Source organism: Oryza sativa, chromosome 10 (assembly GCF_034140825.1).
Source record: "Oryza sativa Japonica Group chromosome 10, ASM3414082v1".
Classification (NCBI taxonomy): domain Eukaryota; kingdom Viridiplantae; phylum Streptophyta; class Magnoliopsida; order Poales; family Poaceae; genus Oryza; species Oryza sativa.
Genome location: NC_089044.1, coordinates 7332802 through 7354116, shown reverse-complemented (window position 1 = coordinate 7354116; position 21315 = coordinate 7332802). Strand labels below are relative to the sequence as shown.

The following is a 21315-nucleotide window of genomic DNA, read 5'->3' as shown; positions in this document are numbered from 1 at the left end:
TTCTCGGTCGCGACAGCCGCGGTGGTTCATGCTCTAAAAATCTGGCGGCACTATCTCATTGGGAATCGCTGTGAAATATATACTGATCATAAGAGTTTGATATACATCTTCACCCAGTCGGATCTGAATCTTCGGCAAAGGAGATGGTTAGAACTCATCAAGGATTATGATGTGGGGATTCACTATCATCCTGGTAAGGCCAACGTGGTCGCTAACGCTCTAAGTCGAAAGAGCCATTGCAACACTCTTAACGTCCGTGGCATTCCACCCGAACTTAACCAACAGATGGAAGCCCTGAACCTAAGCATAGTGGATCGCGGATTCTTGGCTGCGTTGGAAGCCAAGCCTACCTTGCTCGATCAAATCCGCGAGGCTCAGAAGAATGATCCGGACATGCATGGACTCCTCAAGAATATGAAACAGGGTAAAGCCGCTGGTTTCACAGAGGATGAACACGGAACCCTATGGAACGGAAAGCGGGTATGCGTTCCAGATAACCGAGAACTTAAACAGCTGATACTTCAGGAAGCTCACGAAAGTCCTTATTCCATCCACCCTGGCAGTACGAAGATGTACTTAGACTTGAAGGAGAAATACTGGTGGGTTAGTATGAAGCGGGAAATTGCAGAGTTCGTGGCCCTTTGTGATGTGTGCCAGCGTGTCAAGGCAGAGCACCAACGACCGGCCGGACTTCTCCAACCTCTCCAAGTACCAGAATGGAAATGGGATGAAATTGGGATGGATTTCATCACCGGACTTCCAAAAACCTAAGGTGGATATGATTCTATATGGGTAGTTGTGGATCGATTAACCAAGGTAGCTTGATTTATTCCTGTGAAGACCACCTATGGAGGGAACAAACTAGCCGAGCTCTACTTCGCTAGGATCGTGAGTCTCCATGGCGTTCCCAAGAAAATCGTATCTGATAGGGGAAGCCAATTCACCTCTCACTTTTGGAAGAAGCTCCAAGAAGAGCTGGGTACCCGATTAAATTTCTGCACCGCGTATCACCCGCAGACAGATGGACAGACCGAGCGTCTAAATCAGATCCTAGAAGATATGCTCCGCGCATGTGTCCTAGATTTCGGGAAGACCTGGGATAAGAGTCTCCCCTATGCCGAGTTCTCCTACAATAACAGCTATCAAGCCAGCATACAAATGGCACCGTATGAAGCGTTGTATGGGCGCAAATGCCGGACACCGCTCTTATGGGACCAAGTTGGAGAAAGCCAAGTGTTCGGGACTGATATCCTGAGAGAAGCTGAAGCTAAAGTCAGAACCATTCGGGATAATCTAAAGGTGGCACAGTCCCGGCAGAAAAGTTATGCAGATAACCGTCGCCGTGACCTGGAATTCGCAGTGGGTGATTTTGTGTCGTGACCAGGAAAATTGCCTTTTCCCGAACGCTAGTGTATTAATCCCCGTCCCAGGAAAAGCCGGGGTACACCACACAAACATGATATAAAAGACACATCTTTATTATATCGATAATATTTACATTATTACAAAGGCGCTTCAGGCCTGACAATCAAAAATAAACAGCAGCGGACTAGCGGGCCTACGGCTCCATCTCCACAGGCGCTCAACTGGGGTATAAGCCAGGACTCCACCTAAGACTTCTTCTCCAAAGCTTCTCTTACTGAAGGGGGGAGAAAGATAGAGCAAGAATGAGTACAACCACAGTACTCAGCAAGCCACACCGGAGATGTATAATTAATGCAAGGGAGTACAAGGGGATAATAATATAGAGGTTAAGTTTTGCAGCAAACAGCATTTACAAGTCACTTAGTTGCCCAAAGCCATTTTATAAAGACGATCCTAGAGCTACACAGTATTATTAAACAAGGCCGTGAACCCACACGAACCTGCCTTAACCCAAGGCCTACGATGATTCAGACCGAACTGGCAACCCGACCCTGGTTCCCAGCACGTCCCAAAACAACCCAGGCCAACCATTCCACATTTTAGTTGTTTAAGCAAATTTTAAGAATTAAAACACTAACTTGGGTACATTGCTCGGCTTGCCCATAACCGAGGGCGCGGCTATTCGAATAGATTATACTCTGATCAGAGGTGTACATCTTTACCCACAAGACACATCTTTCTCACGTGCAACCACGTGCCACATACCACCACGGTATACAGACAGAAGACGTGACATAGTTTCCAACCCATCCTAGCCATAGACAAGAGTACCGACCCAATCCCACCTACGGCCGGAACCTCCGGGACAGGCAAGCAGGACTGAGCCCCTAGCAGCAGGGCACCAACCCTGTGGCATGACATCTCGACTACCGGGCCGCAGCTCGTGTAGCCTTCATTTGTCCTAGAGAATGTCCATCGACCCCCGACTTCATCCACCTCCATCCGTGTACTTTTGTTTATGACCAGACTGAGCCACAAACTAAGCCTTACCCACTAGACATGTGGAAGTACGGTAGTGCTTTGCAACAGAGGCCCGAGCTTAATCCTTATAGTGGCCGGGGTGCTACTTCCCACAACTGGCATGCACCCAAACCCCACCGAAAACAGGTTTTAGGGGTTTTGAAAGAGGAAGAGAGGTGTATGTCCAATTCCACCATAAACCAACAATTCCATAGTGTCCAAATGATATGAGAATTCCCAAAGTCTAAAGTTATAAAACCACCTAATATTGCCTAATTAATCAGCGAAGCATCTACCTAAATTCATACTAGTGGAACCATGAATAGAATACCCACTAGTTGGGGTTTTGTTTATCCTAGGGTGAACAAGGTAATAATAACAATAGCAATAATAATAAGGTTATAACAAAGGTAAATAGGCATGGCTAAATAAAACAGTGATCACGCGGGAATTTAAATAAAGCGATAATGCGATAATTTAAATCAAAATAATTTTATAAACTGGGATTCAACATGTTCAAGGATGATGTGACTTGCCTTGCTCAGAGAGAACGGCCTTCCGAACCTTCGGCGACGACCACGAACCACGCTTCTGGAACCTCCGGAACGACGAAAGCTACGCGAAGCACACAAGCAAAGCTACAAGCCTATAAAGAAGCAATAACAATACATAAAAAGAAAGCACACGGTTCTTTAGGTTATAACAAACATTAAGAGACTTGAACGGGTCGATTCGGAGCTCGTATGACCAAGATATGATCATCCGAAGTTTAATGCTGTTATATGGAGATTTGCGGATTATTATAATTAAGCTTTGCAATTATAAAACATGTGTAAGCGCTAGCCTGGAAAAGACAGGAGGGCTGCGCCGTTGACATGCGGACCCCACATGTCAACCTAAAGGACTGCGGTAGACCGGGTACACAGAGACGGTCCACAGGTCGACGGAAGCGGACCCCGTGTGTCAACCGAGGCAAGTGGCCGACAAACGGACTCCACTAGACACCACACGGCCTGCATACGTGGAAACCACGCGGCTACCGAGCGGGCACACTAACACGGACACTACACGGTCACCACCCGCACGCGTGAACGACTACCGATACCGGTACACGGGTACCGGGGTCGACAACCGCACAACGGGTACGGGGTGACACTGAAAGGACGAGGACGGGGCAGCGAGAGGACGGATCCTTACCACCACGCGACGAGGCGTGGGAACGACAACGACGAACGGGCGCGGCGGACGGCGAGGGAACGACTTCGGCGGCGATCCTTGAATGAAGGCGAGACACGGCCGGCACGAGGCTTGATGACGCGGAGGCGAGGACGAAGACGAGGACGGGGCTGCCACGGCTTGCTTGACTGATGCGGACGACGGATGAGAACGGCTCGACGGAGGGACGAACGCCACGACGACCGGGAATGACGAGAGGACGACGACGACGACGACCGGGGCCGGTGAGGAGGCGACGAGGGCAGCCGGCAGCGGCTGCACGAATGCGGGGACGGTGTGGAACACGTCGCCGTGATGACGATGACGGAGGCGGCGCCGCGAGACGACGAGCCGGCGAGGATGAACGGGCGGCCGAAGGGACGTCGGCGACGATGAGGATGGAGAGGCCAGCACGGGCGACGGTGTTCCGGCGAAACAGAGGAGCAGCTGGAGGAGAGGACAACACGGCGACGTCGATCGGCGTACCGGCGACGTACAGGAGCCGGCCGGAGGCGGGGAGGTACTGGACGCCGACGAGGAGGCCACTCCGGCGAGCTTCGGGCGAGGAGGAGGTGATGCCGGGGATGAGGGCGGCGTCGCGGAGCCGAGGGAGGTGGTGGCGACGTCGGCCGGCGCACGGGAAACGCGACAGTGGCGGCCGGAGATGGAACAGTGGCGGCAACGCCACTGTTTTGCCGGCGAGGACGCGTCTCCGGTGCTTTCCCCGCGAAACGGAGGGCTGACCGAGGGAGAGGAGGTGGCTGCGAGGCCGAGGGAGAAGACGGCGCGGCCGGACGGCGCTCCGGCGAGGAGGGAGAGGCGGCTGGAGGCAGCCGGCGCGGAGGAAGGAGAAGGGCGACGGCGGGAACGCGCCTCCGGCGGTCACCGCGCGAAACGGAGGGCAGGCCGGGGTGGAGGAGGTGGCGGCGACGCTGGAGGAGGCGACGGCGCGGCCGGCCGGCGCACGGTCGAGGCGGCACAGGCGGCTGGAGGCGGCCGGCGGCGTGGGAGAGAGAGGAGGGCGGCGGGGAGAGGGCTAGGGACCACGGGGAGGCTCGGGATGGGGTTAAAACGATAGAACGGAGTGAGGGGATCCCATTTTATAGGGTGGGGGCGGGAGCCGGGCACGGGGGAGGTCGGAACGGCGGCGGTAAAGGCGGCCGGCGGCCATAGAAGTCGGCCGGAGTTGGCGCGGGTGTTCCCGGCGATTGGGGGCACGATTCAAGGGGGAAATTGGGGGCAATTGAAGAGGATTCAATGGGGATTAAAACCCCCCAATTAATTTTGGAATCCATGGTTTGATTTGCGCGGATTTGGAGGAGGAACGGCTCTAGGTTTTCTCGGAGAGGGAGAGGAGGCTGAGCGGGAGAAGGAAGAAGACGACGGCCGGCCTGGCGCGTGGGCCCCACGCGGGGCGCGCGCTCAGCGCGCGTGCGACGCGCGTGACAGGCGCGTGCGGCGCGGCTTGGGGAGGCTCGGCTGGGCCGGGACACGGCCCAGGTGGGAGGGGGCAGGGCGGCCTGGGCCGGGCAGGCCGGGAGACAGAGGGAGGAACGGCCCGAGAGAGAGAGAGGAGGGGGAGGGAGAGGGAGAGAAAAAGAGGGAGGAGAGAGGGACTTCGGCCGCGGGCCGAGAGAGAGAGAGAGGACTTTGGGCCAAATTTGGCCCAAAAGAAGAGGATTATTTTTAGATTTTCTTTTTAATAAACTTTGTTAATTGTTTTTGTCGCTTAATAATTATTTCCGGTGCTCTGAAAATTCAAGTAAAATTTGAGGGTTCCTTTTAGGCCAAGGAGAATTTAACAAAAATTCTCCGGGCCACATTCGAATTTTTCTTGTACGTATTTTTAGTGTTTGCCAAATTCTTTTCGAATTTTAATTAATTCTATTATTCCTTTTAGAAAATGATTTTTATTTCGGGATGAATTTATCAGGACGTGACAAATCCACCCCCCTTACAAGAATCTCGTCCCCGAGATTCGAGGAGGCTAGCAAGAAGATAGGTTGGGCGGTCCTCTCTTCTTGTCTGACTTCTTCCGCTCCGTCTTTTATAACAAACTTGCCTAGCACAACTTCTCCACTCTGGACTGCTTGGCTCGATCTCCTGTTGCAGATGGAATCTTCTCTTCACCTGACTTGTCCCTGGTTGAACCTTTAGCTGACTTCGACTGGGTTGCGGCACTTGAAAGATGGGGCTTCAGTTCCAGAACTTCGCATAGTTCATATCTTTGGAGTCAACCTCATACAAGTTACCCACTTCATGTCATGCGTCGAGATCAGCTCGTCATTACTAGGATACCATGTTTGTCATCATAAGAATATCATGCTTGTCATTTGCTTCTAACTTGCTACCAACTGCCTCATATTAACTTTCCTGGTCTCCGGGTGCTAGCTACTTCTGTTATTTGACGCAAGGGTCGATAACTTTGCCTTTAAATTATGTTTCTCAACAGAACCAACTTATCCCACTTGACATGCTTTGACGTCTTCCTAAATGACTTTACTGCTGAACTTGTTATTGTCTGATCGTTTTCCTGCCAAATCTGAAGCTTTGCTGTTAGATGCGATTTTAATCTGACCTCTATAGACTATCTTCGAACATTTCACTTGGTTCATAACTGGGAATAGTTCCCACGAACAGGCAACTCGGATTCACTTTCTTTACATTCAGTTTACTTCCCACTATTCCCTTCATGTTGTCATTATTTAGCATTCAAAGTATTCCTTTACACATTCAACCCTGACATCCGAAAAAGACACATCTGAAACTCTTGTCCAAACAAATGTCTCTTTGGTTAATCGCTTGATTTTCATTTCCATCATCAGGTTGGTTATTAACTCGAGGTTAGAACATAGTTCCTCTGGAATGAGACCCTAGGTCTCCTTTATCAGTAAGCAATTATACACATAATCACATATCCGCATCTTCCAAAAGAATCCTCATAGAACTTGTCTGTATTACACATTTCTCCCTCATTACATGAATACTAAGCATTGCCTAAAAGGAAAGGTGCTTAGCATTGGTACATTGCATCCTCAACATGAATCTTCCATAAACATAACAAACTCCATCGACTACCGGGCCGCAGCTCGTGTAGCCTTCATTTGTCCTAGAGAATGTCCATCGACCCCCGACTTCATCCACCTCCATCCGTGTACTTTTGTTTATGACCAGACTGAGCCACAAACTAAGCCTTACCCACTAGACATGTGGAAGTACGGTAGTGCTTTGCAACAGAGGCCCGAGCTTAATCCTTATAGTGGCCGGGGTGCTACTTCCCACAACTGGCATGCACCCAAACCCCACCGAAAACAGGTTTTAGGGGTTTTGAAAGAGGAAGAGAGGTGTATGTCCAATTCCACCATAAACCAACAATTCCATAGTGTCCAAATGATATGAGAATTCCCAAAGTCTAAAGTTATAAAACCACCTAATATTGCCTAATTAATCAGGGAAGCATCTACCTAAATTCATACTAGTGGAACCATGAATAGAATACCCACTAGTTGGGGTTTTGTTTATCCTAGGGTGAACAAGGTAATAATAACAATAGCAATAATAATAAGGTTATAACAAAGGTAAATAAGCATGGCTAAATAAAACAGTGATCACGCGGGAATTTAAATAAAGCGATAATGCGATAATTTAAATCAAAATAATTTTATAAACTGGGATTCAACATGTTCAAGGATGATGTGACTTGCCTTGCTCAGAGAGAACGGCCTTCCGAACCTTCGGCGACGACCACGAACCACGCTTCTGGAACCTCCGGAACGATGAAAGCTACGCGAAGCACACAAGCAAAGCTACAAGCCTATAAAGAAGCAATAACAATACATAAAAAGAAAGCACACGGTTCTTTAGGTTATAACAAACATTAAGAGACTTGAATGGGTCGATTCGGAGCTCGTATGACCAAGATATGATCATCCGAAGTTTAATGCTGTTATATGGAGATTTGCGGATTATTATAATTAAGCTTTGCAATTATAAAACATGTGTAAGCGCTAGCCTGGAAAAGACAGGAGGGCTGCGCCGTTGACATGCGGACCCCACATGTCAACCTAAAGGACCGCGGTAGACCGGGTACACAGAGACGGTCCACGGGTCGACGGAAGCGGACCCCGTGTGTCAACCGAGGCAAGTGGCCGACAAACGGACTCCACTAGACACCACACGGCCTGCATACGTGGAAACCACGCGGCTACCGAGCGGGCACACTAACACGGACACTACACGGTCACCACCCGCACGCGTGAACGACTACCGATACCGGTACACGGGTACCGGGGTCGACAACCGCACAACGGGTACGGGGTGACACTGAAAGGACGAGGACGGGGCAGCGAGAGGACGGATCCTTACCACCACGCGACGAGGCGTGGGAACGACAACGACGAACGGGCGCGGCGGACGGCGAGGGAACGACTTCGGCGGCGATCCTTGAACGAAGGCGAGACACGGCCGGCACGAGGCTTGATGACGCGGAGGCGAGGACGAAGACGAGGACGGGGCTGCCGCGGCTTGCTTGACTGATGCGGACGACGGATGAGAACGGCTCGACGGAGGGACGAACGCCACGACGACCGGGAATGACGAGAGGACGACGACGACGACGACCGGGGCCGGCGAGGAGGCGACGAGGGCAGCCGGCAGCGGCTGCACGAATGCGGGGACGGTGTGGAACACGTCGCCGCGATGACGATGACGGAGGCGGCGCCGCGAGACGACGAGCCGGCGAGGATGAACGGGCGGCCGAAGGGACGTCGGCGACGATGAGGATGGAGAGGCCAGCACGGGCGACGGTGTTCCGGCGAAACAGAGGAGCAGCTGGAGGAGAGGACAACGCGGCGACGTCGATCGGCGTACCGGCGACGTACAGGAGCCGACCGGAGGTGGGGAGGTACTGGACGCCGACGAGGAGGCCACTCCGACGAGCTTCGGGCGAGGAGGAGGTGATGCCGGGGATGAGGGCGGCGTCGCGGAGCCGAGGGAGGTGGTGGCGACGTCGGCCGGCGCACGGGAAACGCGACAGTGGCGGCCGGAGGTGGAACAGTGGCGGCAACGCCACTGTTTTGCCGGCGAGGACGCGTCTCCGGTGCTTTCCCCGCGAAACGGAGGGCTGACCGAGGGAGAGGAGGTGGCTGCGAGGCCGAGGGAGAAGACGGCGCGGCCGGACGGCGCTCCGGCGAGGAGGGAGAGGCGGCTGGAGGCGGCCGGCGCGGAGGAAGGAGAAGGGCGACGGCGGGAACGCGCCTCCGGCGGTCACCGCGCGAAACGGAGGGCAGGCCGGGGTGGAGGAGGTGGCGGCGACGTTGGAGGAGGCGACGGCGCGACCGGCCGGCGCACGGTCGAGGCGGCACAGGCGGCTGGAGGCGGCCGGCGGCGTGGGAGAGAGAGGAGGGCGGCGGGGAGAGGGCTAGGGACCACGGGGAGGCTCGGGATGGGGTTAAAACAATAGAACGGAGTGAGGCGATCCCATTTTATAGGGTGGGGGCGGGAGCCGGGCACGGGGGAGGTCCGAACGGCGGCGGTAAAGGCGGCCGGCGGCCATGGAAGTCGGCCGGAGTTGGCGCGGGTGTTCCCGGCGATTGGGGGCACGATTCAAGGGGGAAATTGGGGGCAATTGAAGAGGATTCAATGGGGATTAAAACCCCCCAATTAATTTTGGAATCCATGGTTTGATTTGCGCGGATTTGGAGGAGGAACGGCTCTAGGTTTTCTCGGAGAGGGAGAGGAGGCTGAGCGGGAGAAGGAAGAAGACGACGGCCGGCCTGGCGCGTGGGCCCCACGCGGGGCGCGCGCTCAGCGCGCGTGCGACGCGCGTGACAGGCGCGTGCGGCGCGGCTTGGGGAGGCTCGGCTGGGCCGGGACACGGCCCAGGTGGGAGGGGGCAGGGCGGCCTGGGCCGGGCAGGCCGGGAGACAGAGGGAGGAACGGCCCGAGAGAGAGAGAGAGGAGGGGGAGGGAGAGGGAGAGAAAAAGAGGGAGGAGAGAGGGACTTCGGCCGCGGGCCGAGAGAGAGAGAGGACTTTGGGCCAAATTTGGCCCAAAAGAAAAGGAGGATTATTTTTAGATTTTCTTTTTAATAAACTTTGTTAATTGTTTTTGTCGCTTAATAATTATTTCCGGTGCTCTGAAAATTCAAGTAAAATTTGAGGGTTCCTTTTAGGCCAAGGAGAATTTAACAAAAATTCTCCGGGCCACATTCGAATTTTTCTTGTACGTATTTTTAGTGTTTGCCAAATTCTTTTCGAATTTTAATTAATTCTATTATTCCTTTTAGAAAATGATTTTTATTTCGGGATGAATTTATCAGGACGTGACATTTTGTGTACCTTCGGGTCACGCCATTGCGAGGTGTACACAGGTTTCAGACAAAAGGGAAGCTCGCACCTCGGTATGTGGGTCCTTTCCGTATCATTGCTCGGCGCGGAGAAGTCGCTTACCAGTTGGAGCTGCCCGCCTCCTTGGGCAACGTGCATGATGTGTTTCATGTGTCTCAACTCAAGAAATGCCTTCGAGTGCCATCCGAGCAGGCCGACTCAGAGCAGATTGAAGTTCACGAAGACTTGACCTATGTGGAGAGGCCAGTGAAAATCCTGGACACCATGGAGCGCAGGACCAGGAACCGGGTAATCCGTTTTTGCATGGTCCAGTGGAGCAACCACGCCGAAGAAGAAGCTACCTGGGAGCGTGAAGACGAGCTGAAGGCAGCCCATCCCGATCTCTTCGCCAGTCCTTCCGAATCTCGGGGTCGAGATTCCGTTTAAGGGGGGTAGGTTTGTCGCGTCCCAAAACGACTCTAAAATACATCCCCGAAATTATGCCGAGAATAATTAAAATCCATGTGAAAGCCTCCAACAATTAAAATGTGCTAAGTTAAAAGTCAAATAAGGCTTGGAGGATTTTTGTATATTTCCTAAAAGCCTAAAATGCGTAAATAAATTTTAGTGGAATTTTCAGAGCACAAATAATAATTGAGAAGAAATAAACAAAGTTAAAAAGGTTTTATAAAAAGAAAAACCCTAAAAAGTCCTTTCCCCCCCTTCCCCCTCTTGGGCCGGCTCGGCCCAGCTCCCTCTCTCTCCTCTCCCCCGCGGCCCAATCGGCCTTCCCCCGCGCGCGCGCCGCTGACGGGCGGCCCCCCCCGCCGCCCTCGCTGACGGGTGGGGCCCACCCGTCATCCCCTACCTCCCGCCGCACCCGCCGCCTCGCCCGTGCCCTAGCGCCGCCGCCGCCGCGGATTCCGCCGCATCCCGCCGCCCCCGCGCGCAATAAAGAGGGGGAAATCACTCCCCGTGATTCCCTCTCTCTTTCCCCCCACTTTTCCCTCTCTCTCTCCCTCGGATTCGTTTGGAATCACTCCCGCAAACTTCGCCGGCGCATCAATGGCGGCCGGATCTTCCGCGGCCGATTCCCCCTCATCCGGCCGCTCTCTCCCCCTCCCAACCCTATTTAAGCGCTCCCCGTGCCTCCCTCCTCCGTTTCCGCCACTCGCCGCTCTCTCTCCCCGTCGGATTCGAGCTCGCGCCGTCGCCCTCTCTCTCCGCCGTCGCCGCCGAGCTCCGGTCCGCCGCCGTCGTCGCCCCGGACCTCCTCCCGCTTCGGCATCGCCTCCTTCGGCTTCGCCGTGTCCTCGCCGACCTTGTCCACTCCTCCGTTTCGCCCGCCGACCGCCGGAACGCCGCCGTCCTCGTCGACCCGAGCCGCGCCGCCGCCTTCCTCCGCTCCGGTCGCCGTTCCCGTCGTCGCCGTCGACCCGGGGTGAGCTGTGGACCGCCATTTCGCTTCCCCCTTCCCTCCCCTCTCTCGGCCGCCGCTCCGCCGTGCCTATGGCCGCCGCCGGCGACCATAGGGGCGCGGGCGCGCCGCCTCCCGTCGGCCGTGCCGGCGAGGCCGCCTTCGGGCGCGCCCCGCGGCTGCCAGGTGGGGCCTGGCCGTCAGCCGCCCGTGCTCGCGGGTGCGGCTGACGCGTGGGACCCACGGCGCCGGCCGGCGTAAGCCGCGTGCACCCGGTCCACCGTGGACCGTGAGGCTGCCGTGTGGGCCCCACTCCCGTGGACCCGGTCCGCGCGCCCCTCCCCTCGGCTGACGCAATAAATCTGATTTTAAATTAAAATTTAAATGAAGAAATTCGCAAATATTCATTTAAAGAGCATATAAACTTCAAATGGCCATAACTTGGCCATTTGAACTCGGAATTGGACCGTTCAAGTCTCTAATTTTTCCTTAAGAAGTCAAGAACCCATTTTTGTACTTTGTTTCTGCTTGTTATATGGAGTTTATTAGAGTAAAAGCCTTTTCTTTTCCGTTGGTCGTGTAGACGCTGCAGCTTCGGAAGATCCGCTCTTCGTGGAAGTTGAAGCCGACGTTTGGGAAAGCGAGCAAGGCAAGTCACATCATCTTTGAGCATATTGAATCCCAGTTTATAAAATTATGTTGATTTAAATTATTGCATTATCGCTTTATTTAAATTCCCGCGTTATCACTGTTTTATTTAGCCATGCCTATTTACCTTTGTTATGACCTTATTGTTGTTATTGTTATTATTACCTTGTTCACCCTAGAATAAACAAAACCCAAACTAGTGGACACTCTACTCATGGTATCCCTAGTATGATTTTAGGTAGATGCTTCGCTATTTAATTAGGTAACATTAGGCGGTTTTACAACTCTAGACTTTGGGAATATTCATATCACCTGGACACTATGGAATGGTTTGGTTACTGTGGAATTGGCTTCACACCGCTCCTTCTATTCAAAATCCCCAAAATGGTTTTAGGCTGGGCTCGGGGTGCATGGTTTTGATAGTAGCACCTCGGCCATATAAGGACCGGTCTTCGGGCCTCTGTTGCAAAGCACTACCGTACTTCCACATGTCTAGTGGGTAAGGCTTAGTTTGTGGCTCAGTCTGGTTATAAACAAAAGTACACGGATGGAGATGGAAGAAGTCGGGGGTCGATGGACATCTCCAGGGCAAATGAAGGCTACACGAGCTGCGGCCCGGTAGTCGAGATGTCATGGCACAGGGCCGGTGTCCTGCTGCTAGGGGCTCAGTCCTGCCTGCCTGTCCCGGGGGTTCCGGCCGTTGGTGGGATTGGGTCGGTACTCTTGTCTATGGCTAGGATGGGTTGGAAACTATGTCACGTCTTCCGTCTGTATACCGTGGTGGTATGTGGCACGTGGTTGCACGTGAGGAAGATGTGTCTTGTGGGTAAAGATGTACACCTCTGATCAGAGTATAATCTATTCGAATAGCCGCGCCCTCGGTTATGGGCAAGCCGAGCAATGTACCCAAGTTAGTGTTTTAATTCTTAAAACCTGCTTAACAACTAAAAGGTGGAATGGTTGGCCTGGGTTGGCTTGGGACGAGTTGGGACCCAGGGTCGGGTTGCCAGTTCGGTCTGAATCATCGTAGGCCTTGGGTTAAGGCAGGTTCGTGTGGGTTCACGGCCTTGATAAATAATATTGTATAGTTCTAGGATCGCGTTTACAAAATAGCTTTGAGCAACTAAATATCTTTAAATGCTGTTTCCTGAAACCTAACCCTTTATAGTATAACTCCTTTGTACTCCCTTGCATTTATTCTGCACTTGTGGGTGTGTCTTGTTGAGTACGGTGGTTGTACTCAGTCTTGCTCAATTTTTTCCAAGCCCAGAAGAGGAGCCCCTTGAAGATGAAGGCTTTGGTGTCTAGCTCGTGCCTGCCGTCAAGCGCCTGTGGTCGTCGCCCTAGTCTTCCGCTGTTTCTCGTTTGTCTCTGTGTGTGCTGGGCCTTCGTTGCCCATGTAATAAGTTAACTATTTACGCTTCCGCTTGTTAAACTCTGAATTGTATCAACTTTTGGTGTACCTTGCCTCCTGGGACAAGGATTAATGCACGCACGTAAGGAACGCCCGTTGGGTTATTTCCGGTCGTGACAACTAGCTTGATAACTGTTGTTGTACGAAAATTCTGCATAAGGTAGATTCTTATCCCAACTTCCACCGAAATCTAAAGCACAAGCTCTCAACATGTCTTCCAAAATCTGATTCACCCTTTCGGTTTGTCCGTCTGTCTGCGGATGATAAGCAGTACTAAAGTTCAGCTTAGAACCCATCTCTTCCTGAAGTTTCTTCCAAAAATTTGAAGTAAACTGACTGCCTCGATCAGACACTATTTTCTTAGGAACGCCATGCAAACACACAATCCTTGCCATATACAATTCCGCTAAGCGACTTCCGGAATAGGTTGTCTTTACCGGAATGAAATGAGCTACTTTGGTAAGTCTGTCGACTATCACCCAAATAGAGTCATGACCTGATGACGTTCTGGGTAAACCAGTGATAAAATCCATACCGATTTCTTCCCACTTCCATTCAGGAATCTTCAAAGGCTGCAACAAACCGGCGGGTTTCTGATGTTCTGCCTTGACTCGCTGACAAACATCACATACTGCTATGTATTCTGCGATTTCACGCTTCATACTTGCCCACCAAAATCTTTCCTTGAGATCCTGGTACATCTTAGTACTACCAGGGTGAATGGAGTATAAAGTATCATGAGCTTCTTTCAGAATTGCATCTTTTAAATTTTTGTTGTCGGGGACACAGATTCTTTCACCCAACCGTACAGTTCCTTGCTCATCCTCCAAGAAACCGATAGCTTTTCCTCTTCTCATATTCTTCTTGATCTCTTGAATATCAGGATCATTAATTTGGGCTTCTCTAACTTGATCAATTAGAGTGGGCTTCGCTTCTAAGGCTGCAACGAAACCTCTACTGACAATTCCCAACTTTAATCTTTCAAACTCCTTGCATAATTTCAATGGCAACTCTCGTCCTTCCGTAGCATTGCAATAACCTTTCCTGCTAAGAGCATCTGCTACAACATTAGCCTTTCCCGGGTGATAATGAATTCCCATGTCATAGTCCTTAATTAATTCTAACCATCTCCGTTGTCTCATGTTCAGATCTGGCTGAGTAAAGATATACTTTAAACTCTTGTGATCGGTGTACACCTCAGTACGAGTACCGAAAAGATAATGACGCCAAATCTTCAACGCATGAACTACTGCAGCTAATTCAAGATCATGAGTAGGGTAGTTCTTCTCATGCGGACGTAACTGACGAGATGCATAGGCAACTACCTTCCCATCTTGCATCAGAACACAACCTAACCCAAGTTTGGATGCATCGCAATACACTTGGAAACCCTTCTTTGGATCAGGCAAAATCAAGATAGGAGCTGATACTAAGCGATTCTTCAACTCTTGAAAACTCTGCTCACATTCTTCCGACCACTTGTACTTCACATCTTTCTGAAGCAGTCATGTCAGGGGCTTAGCAATCTTGGAAAAATTCTCTATAAACCTCCGGTAATATCCTGCGAGGCCTAAGAAACTGCGAATCTCTGAAACTGTCTTTGGTTGCTTCCAGTTGGTCACGGATTCCACATTACTAGGATCGACGGCAACTCCTCCGGCTGAGATGATGTGACCAAGGAACTTCACTTCAGACAACCAAAATTCACACTTGCTAAACTTGGCATACAGTTGATGCTCTCGTAGCTTCTCTAGTGCAAGGCGAAGATGTTCTTCATGCTCTTCTTTGGTTCGAGAGTAGATAAGAATATCATCAATAAAGACCACCACGAACTTATCTAGGTATTCCATAAACACCTTATTTATCAGGTTCATGAAGAAAGCAGGGGCATTGGTAAGTCCAAAAGACATAACAGTACATTCGAACAACCCATACCTAGTGGTAAAAGCTGTCTTAGGTATATCTTCCTCTTTGATTCTCAACTGGTGATACCCTGATCGAAGATCTATCTTGGAGAAAACGGTGGCACCTTTAAGCTGATCAAACAAATCATCAATTCTGGGTAGCGGATACTTATTCTTGATAGTCACATCGTTTAATGCACGATAGTCCACACACATTCTCTGGGTATGGTCTTTCTTTTCCACAAAAATAACTGGAGCTCCCCATGGTGACGAACTTGGTCTGATGTATCCTTTCTGAAGCAAATCATCTACTTGCCTCTTGACTTCTGCCAACTCATTGGCTGCCATTCTATAAGGTCTCTTATGGATCGGAGTTGTTCCTGGTACCAAATCTATTCTGAACTCTATATCCCTTTTGGGCGGCATACCAGGTAAATCATCTGGGAACACATCGGGATACTCCCGGACTATAGGAATCTCTTCCAAAGTTATCTGGTTCAGTTTTGACCTTAAAGACTCAGATGACAATGCATGAACAGTCACAACTCGACCATCATTGCTGGTGAGAGTTACTCTTCTGTTAGCACAGTCTATCACACCTTTATGTCTGGCTAACCAGTCCATCCCTAGGATGACATCAAGGTCTTTGGATTCTAACAGGATAAGATTGGCCAGAAATGGTACTCCTTTAATTTCTATTCTAACAGAGGGGCTACGTTGCAAAGAAAGTGCTTGATTACTTGGGGTACTAACCATCAAAGGACGTCTAAGATCTTCTACTTCCATCCCATGATTTCCCGCAAAACTCATAGATAAGAATGAATGTGTAGCACCAGAATCGAAAAGTACTGTTGCAGGAACTGAGTTAACAGGGAACGTACCCAAAATCACATCTGGAGCATCTTGAGCTTCTGCAGCAGCAACATGATTGACACGGGCCTTTGATGCTGGTATAGTAGAGTTGCTCTGGGCAGGGACAACCTTCACGCGTCGGGGCTTCGGACACTTGTCAGCATAATGTCCTGGGTCTCCACAGTTGAAACACACCACAGGTTTGCTGCCTTGCTCCCTCTTGGCAGGTTGTTGCTGTGTTGGAGCTGCAACAGGACGTGGGGCTTGATTGCGGATGTTATTGCCAGCATTGTTGTTGAAGAACTGACGCTGCGGACGTACAACAGATGAAGAACCTCCCTGTGGCATAGGCTGGGGTCCTAAAGTAAGACGCGGCTTCTGATTACTCCCCTGTTGTGCCTTGAAGTGTGCAATCCGACGTTTCTTCTGCTCCATGCGATTATACTTGTCCTCCTGACGAATAGCCTTATCCACTAACTTCTGGAAATTTGAATATTCTCCAGTCATGAGTGGGTAAGAAAGCTCATCATTAAGTCCTTCCAAGAACTTCTCCTGGCGCTCTTCATCATTGCGCACATCTTCCGGAGCATAACGAGCAAGACGATTGAATTCGTGCAAATACTCCGTAACAGAGCGACATCCCTGGGTAAGCGACCTGAACTCCTTCTTCTTGAGAGACACTACTCCCGATGGTATATGCGTCTTTCGGAAAGCAGCGGTGAATTCAAGCCAAGTGATAGGTTCAGCAGTAGTCCTATTCAGGCGGAAGTGATCCCACCATTCAGAGGCAGGGCCATGCAACTGATGTGATGCAAATGAGACCTTCTCCTGATCAGTGCACTGAAGCAAATCCAACTTCTTCTCTATGGCATGCAGCCAATCACCAGCTTCAACAGGATTAGTGGTACTAGAGAAAACAGGCGGCCTCACACGAAGAAATTCTGCTAACTTATTCTGAGGAGGTACATGGTTATTTCCTTGGTTCTGCTGGTTCTGGAGTTGCTGCATCATCATGTTCATTAACTGAGTCTGTTGAGCAAGAACTTGAGCAAGAGTGGGATTCTCTCCATTGTTGTTGTTATTGGGGTTGTTGTTGGGACCATTCCCGTTGCTGCGAGTGTTCACCATCTGGCATAGACAGGGCACAAGAAGAGAAACCGGGGGAAACTACTTAGGATAGAGAATTGCTTTAACTTTTATTGATCTTAACTGAGTTTTATTATTACAAACTGAAGACTCTCACACCACTAACTCACCAACTTCCTAACACTCAAAAGCACCTAACACTCAAAAACAAACAAACACATGCAATTACATCCCACTACTGATGTAAATCACATGCGAGACACACACAAGCAAACTTAAAGCAAGCAAACTGTCACGTCCTGATAAATTCATCCCGAAATAAAAATCATTCTCTAAAAGGAATAATAGAATTAATTAAAATTCGAAAAGAAATTGGCAAACACTAAAATGCGTACAAGAAAAATTCAAATGTGGCCCGGAGAATTTTTGTTAAATTCCCCTTGGTCAAAAAGGAGCCCTCAAATTTTAGTGGAATTTTCAGAGCACAAATAATAATTGAAAAGAAATAAACAAAGTTGAAATGGTTTATAAAAAAAGAAAAAGCCCTAAAAGTCTTTTCCCCCTCCCCTTTTCCCTTCTTGGGCCGGCTCGGCCCAGTCCCTCCCTCTCTCTCTCTTCCCCCGCGGCCCATCGGCTCCTCCCCCGCGCGCGCGCCGCTGACAGGCGGGCCCGCCCGCCGCCCTCGCTGACGGGTGGGTCCCACCTGTCATCCCCCACCTCGCGCCGCGCCCGCCGCCGCCCGTGCCCTAGCGCCGCCGCCGCCGCCGAATCCGCCGCATCCCGCCTTCCCCGCGCGCCATAAAGAGGGGGGAATCACTCCCCGTGATTCCCTCTCCCGTTTCCCCCTCTTTTCCCTCTCTCTCTCCCTCGGATTCGTCCGATTTGAATCCCGAAATCGTCGCCGGCGACTTCAATGGAGCCGAGATCTCCGCGGCCGTTTCCTCCCTCTCCGGCCGCGCTCTCCCCCTCTCGGCGCTATATATTTGCTCCCCGTGCCTCTCTCCTCCGTTTCCGCCGCTCGCCGCTCGCTCTCGCCGTCGGAATCGCGCTCGTGCCGTCGCATCTTCTCTCCGCCGTCGCCGCCGAGCTCCGGTTCGCCGCCGCTGTCGCTCCGGACATCCTCCCCACTCGGCGTCGCCTCCATCGGCTTCGCCGCGTCGTCGTCGACCCCGTCCGTCCCTCCATTTCGCCCGCCGACCGCCGGAGCACCGTCGTCATCGTCGTCCCGAACCGCGCCGCCGCTTTCCTCCGCTCCGTTCGTCGTTTCCGCCGCCCTCGTCGTCCCGGGGTGAGCCGAGGACCGCCGTTCGCTTCCCCCCCTTCCCTCCTCTCTCTCGGGTGCCGCTCCGCCGCGCCGTTGGTCGCCGGCGGCGACCATCGGGGCGCGGGTGCGCCGCCTCCCGTCGGCCGTGCCGGCGAGGCCGCCTTCGGGCGCGCCCCGCGGCTGCCAGGTGGGGCCCGGCCGTCAGCCGCCCGCGCCCGCGGGTGCGGCTGACGCGTGGGACCCACGGCGCCGACCGCCGCCAGCCGCGTGCTCCCGGTCCACCGTGGACCGAGAGGCTGACGCGTGGGCCCACTCCCGTGGACCCGGTCCGCGCGCCCTCTCTCTCGGCTGACGCAATAAATGAGATTTTTAATTAAAATTTAAATGAAGAAATTCGTAAATATCCATTTAAAGAGCATATAAACTTCAAATGGCCATAACTTGGCCATTTGAACTCGGAATTGGACCGTTCAAGTCTCTAATTTTTCCTTAAGAAGTCAAGAACCCATTTTTGTGCTTTGTTTCTGCTGTTATGTGGAGTTCATTAGAGTAAAAGCCTTTTTCTTTTCCGTTGGTCGTGTAGACGCTGCAGCTTCGGAAGATCCGCTCTTCGTGGAAGTCGAAGCCGTCGGTTGGGAAAGCGAGCAAGGCAAGTCACATCATCCTTGAGCATATTGAATCCCAGTTTATAAAATTATGTTGATTTAAATTATTGCATTATCGCTTTATTTAAATTCCCGCGTTATCACTGTTTTATTTAGCCATGCCTATTTACCTTTGTTAAGACATTATTATTGCTATTGTTATTGTTACCTTGTTCACCCTAGAATAAACAAAACCCCAACTAGTGGGTACTCTATTCATGGTTCCACTAGTATGAATTTAGGTAGATGCTTCGCTGATTAATAGGACAACATTAGGTGGTTTTATAATTTTAGACTTTGGGAATATTCATATCATTTGGACACTATGGAATTGTTGGTTTATAGTAGAATTGGACATACACCTCTCTTCCTCTTTCAAAACCCCTAAAACCTGTTTTCGGTGGGGTTTGGGTGCATGCCAGTTGTGGGAAGTAGCACCCCGGCCACTATAAGGATTAAGCTCGGGCCTCTGTTGCAAAGCACTACCGTACTTCCACATGTCTAGTGGGTAAGGCTTAGTTTGTGGCTCAGTCTGGTCATAAACAAAAGTACACGGATGGAGATGGATGAAGTCGGGGGTCGATGGACATTCTCTAGGACAAATGAAGGCTACACGAGCTGCGGCCCGGTAGTCGAGATGTCATGGCAGAGGGTTGGTGCCCTGCTGCTAGGGGGCTCAGTCCTGCCTGCCTGTCCCGGGTGTCCCGGCCGTAGGGGGATTGGGTCGGTACTCTTGTTTATGGCTAGGATGGGTTGGGAACTATGTCACGTCTTCCGTCCGTATACCGTGGTGGTATGTGGCACGTGGTTGCACGTGAGGAAGATGTGTCTTGTGGGTAAAGATGTACACCTCTGATCAGAGTATAATCTATTCGAATAGCCGCGCCCTCGGTTATGGGCAAGCCGAGCAATGTACCCAAGTCAGTGTTTTAATTCTTAAAATTTGCTCAACAACTAAAATGTGGAATGGTTGGCCTGGGTTGGCTTGGGACGAGCTGGGACCCAGGGTCGGGTTGCCAGTTCGGTCTGAATCATCGTAGGCCTTGGGTTAAGGCAGGTTCGTGAGGGTTCACGGCCTTGATTAATAATATTGTATAGCTCTAGGATCGTGTTTACAAAATAGCTTTGGGCAACTAAGTGACTATTAAATGCTGTTTACTGCAAAACTTAACCCCTATATTATTATCCCCTTGTACTCCTTTGCATTAATTGTGCATCTCCGGTGTGGCTTGCTGAGTACTGTGGTTGTACTCATTCTTGCTCTATCTTTCTCCCCCCTTCAGTAAGAGAAGCTTTGGAGAAGATGTCTTAGGTGGAGTCCTGGCTTATACCCCAGTTGAGCGCCTGTGAAGATGGAGCCGTAGGCCCGCTAGTCCGCTGCTGTTTATTTTTGATTGCCAGGCCTGAAGCGCCTTTGTAATAATGTAAATATTATCGATATAATAAAGATGTGTCTTTTATATCATGTTTGTGTGGTGTACCCCGGCTTTTCCTGGGATTGATACACTAGCGTTCGGGGAAAAGGCAATTTTCCCGGTCCCAGGAAAAGCCGGGGTACACCACACAAACATGATATAAAAGACACATCTTTATTATATCGATAATATTTACATTATTACAAAGGCGCTTCAGGCCTGGCAATCAAAAATAAACAGCAGCGGACTAGCGGGCCTACGGCTCCATCTTCACAGGCGCTCAACTGGGGTATAAGCCAGGACTCCACCTAAGACATCTTCTCCAAAGCTTCTCTTACTGAAGGGGGGAGAAAGATAGAGCAAGAATGAGTACAACCACAGTACTCAGCAAGCCACACCGGAGATGCACAATTAATGCAAAGGAGTACAAGGGGATAATAATATAGGGGTTAAGTTTTGCAGTAAACAGCATTTAATAGTCACTTAGTTGCCCAAAGCTATTTTGTAAACACGATCCTAGAGCTATACAATATTATTAATCAAGACCGTGAACCCTCACGAACCTGCCTTAACCCAAGGCCTACGATGATTCAGACCGAACTGGCAACCCGACCCTGGGTCCCAGCTCGTCCCAAGCCAACCCAGGCCAACCATTCCACATTTTAGTTGTTGAGCAAATTTTAAGAATTAAAACACTGACTTGGGTACATTGCTCGGCTTGCCCATAACCGAGGGCGCGGCTATT

At 51.2% G+C, this 21315-nt stretch overlaps 2 protein-coding genes across 2 annotated transcripts; both read right to left on the bottom strand.

The window, feature by feature from the left end:
- Positions 1–2891: 2891 nt before the first annotated feature.
- Positions 2892–6215, bottom strand: LOC136353685 (uncharacterized). Its single transcript, XM_066304856.1, has 3 exons — positions 6207–6215; positions 3583–4636; positions 2892–3031 (listed from the first exon to the last, which is right to left on the bottom strand). The coding sequence occupies exons 1-3, from the start codon at positions 6213–6215 to the stop codon at positions 3024–3026; spliced, it is 1071 nt and encodes a 356-aa protein (XP_066160953.1). The 3' UTR covers positions 2892–3023.
- A 300-nt stretch (positions 6216–6515) lies between these two features.
- On the bottom strand, positions 6516–9154 carry LOC136353684 (serine/arginine-rich splicing factor SR45-like). The gene is made up of 3 exons (XM_066304855.1): positions 9110–9154; positions 7966–9019; positions 6516–7414 (listed from the first exon to the last, which is right to left on the bottom strand). Exons 1-3 carry the CDS (start codon positions 9152–9154, stop codon positions 7407–7409), a joined length of 1107 nt encoding a protein of 368 aa, XP_066160952.1. The 3' UTR covers positions 6516–7406.
- Between the last annotated feature and the right edge of the window lie 12161 nt (positions 9155–21315).

What these genes read in the sequence shown, in the direction of transcription:
- LOC136353684 (XM_066304855.1), bottom strand. Translation starts at nt 9,154, where the DNA reads ATGGCCGCCGGCCGCCTTTACCGCCGCCGTTCGGACCTCCCCCGT. An exon ending in GCCGTTCGGACCTCCCCCGT is followed by an intron (nt 9,020 to 9,109) that starts GCCCGGCTCCCG and finishes CGTGGTCCCTAG; the next exon opens with CCCTCTCCCCGCCGCCCTCC.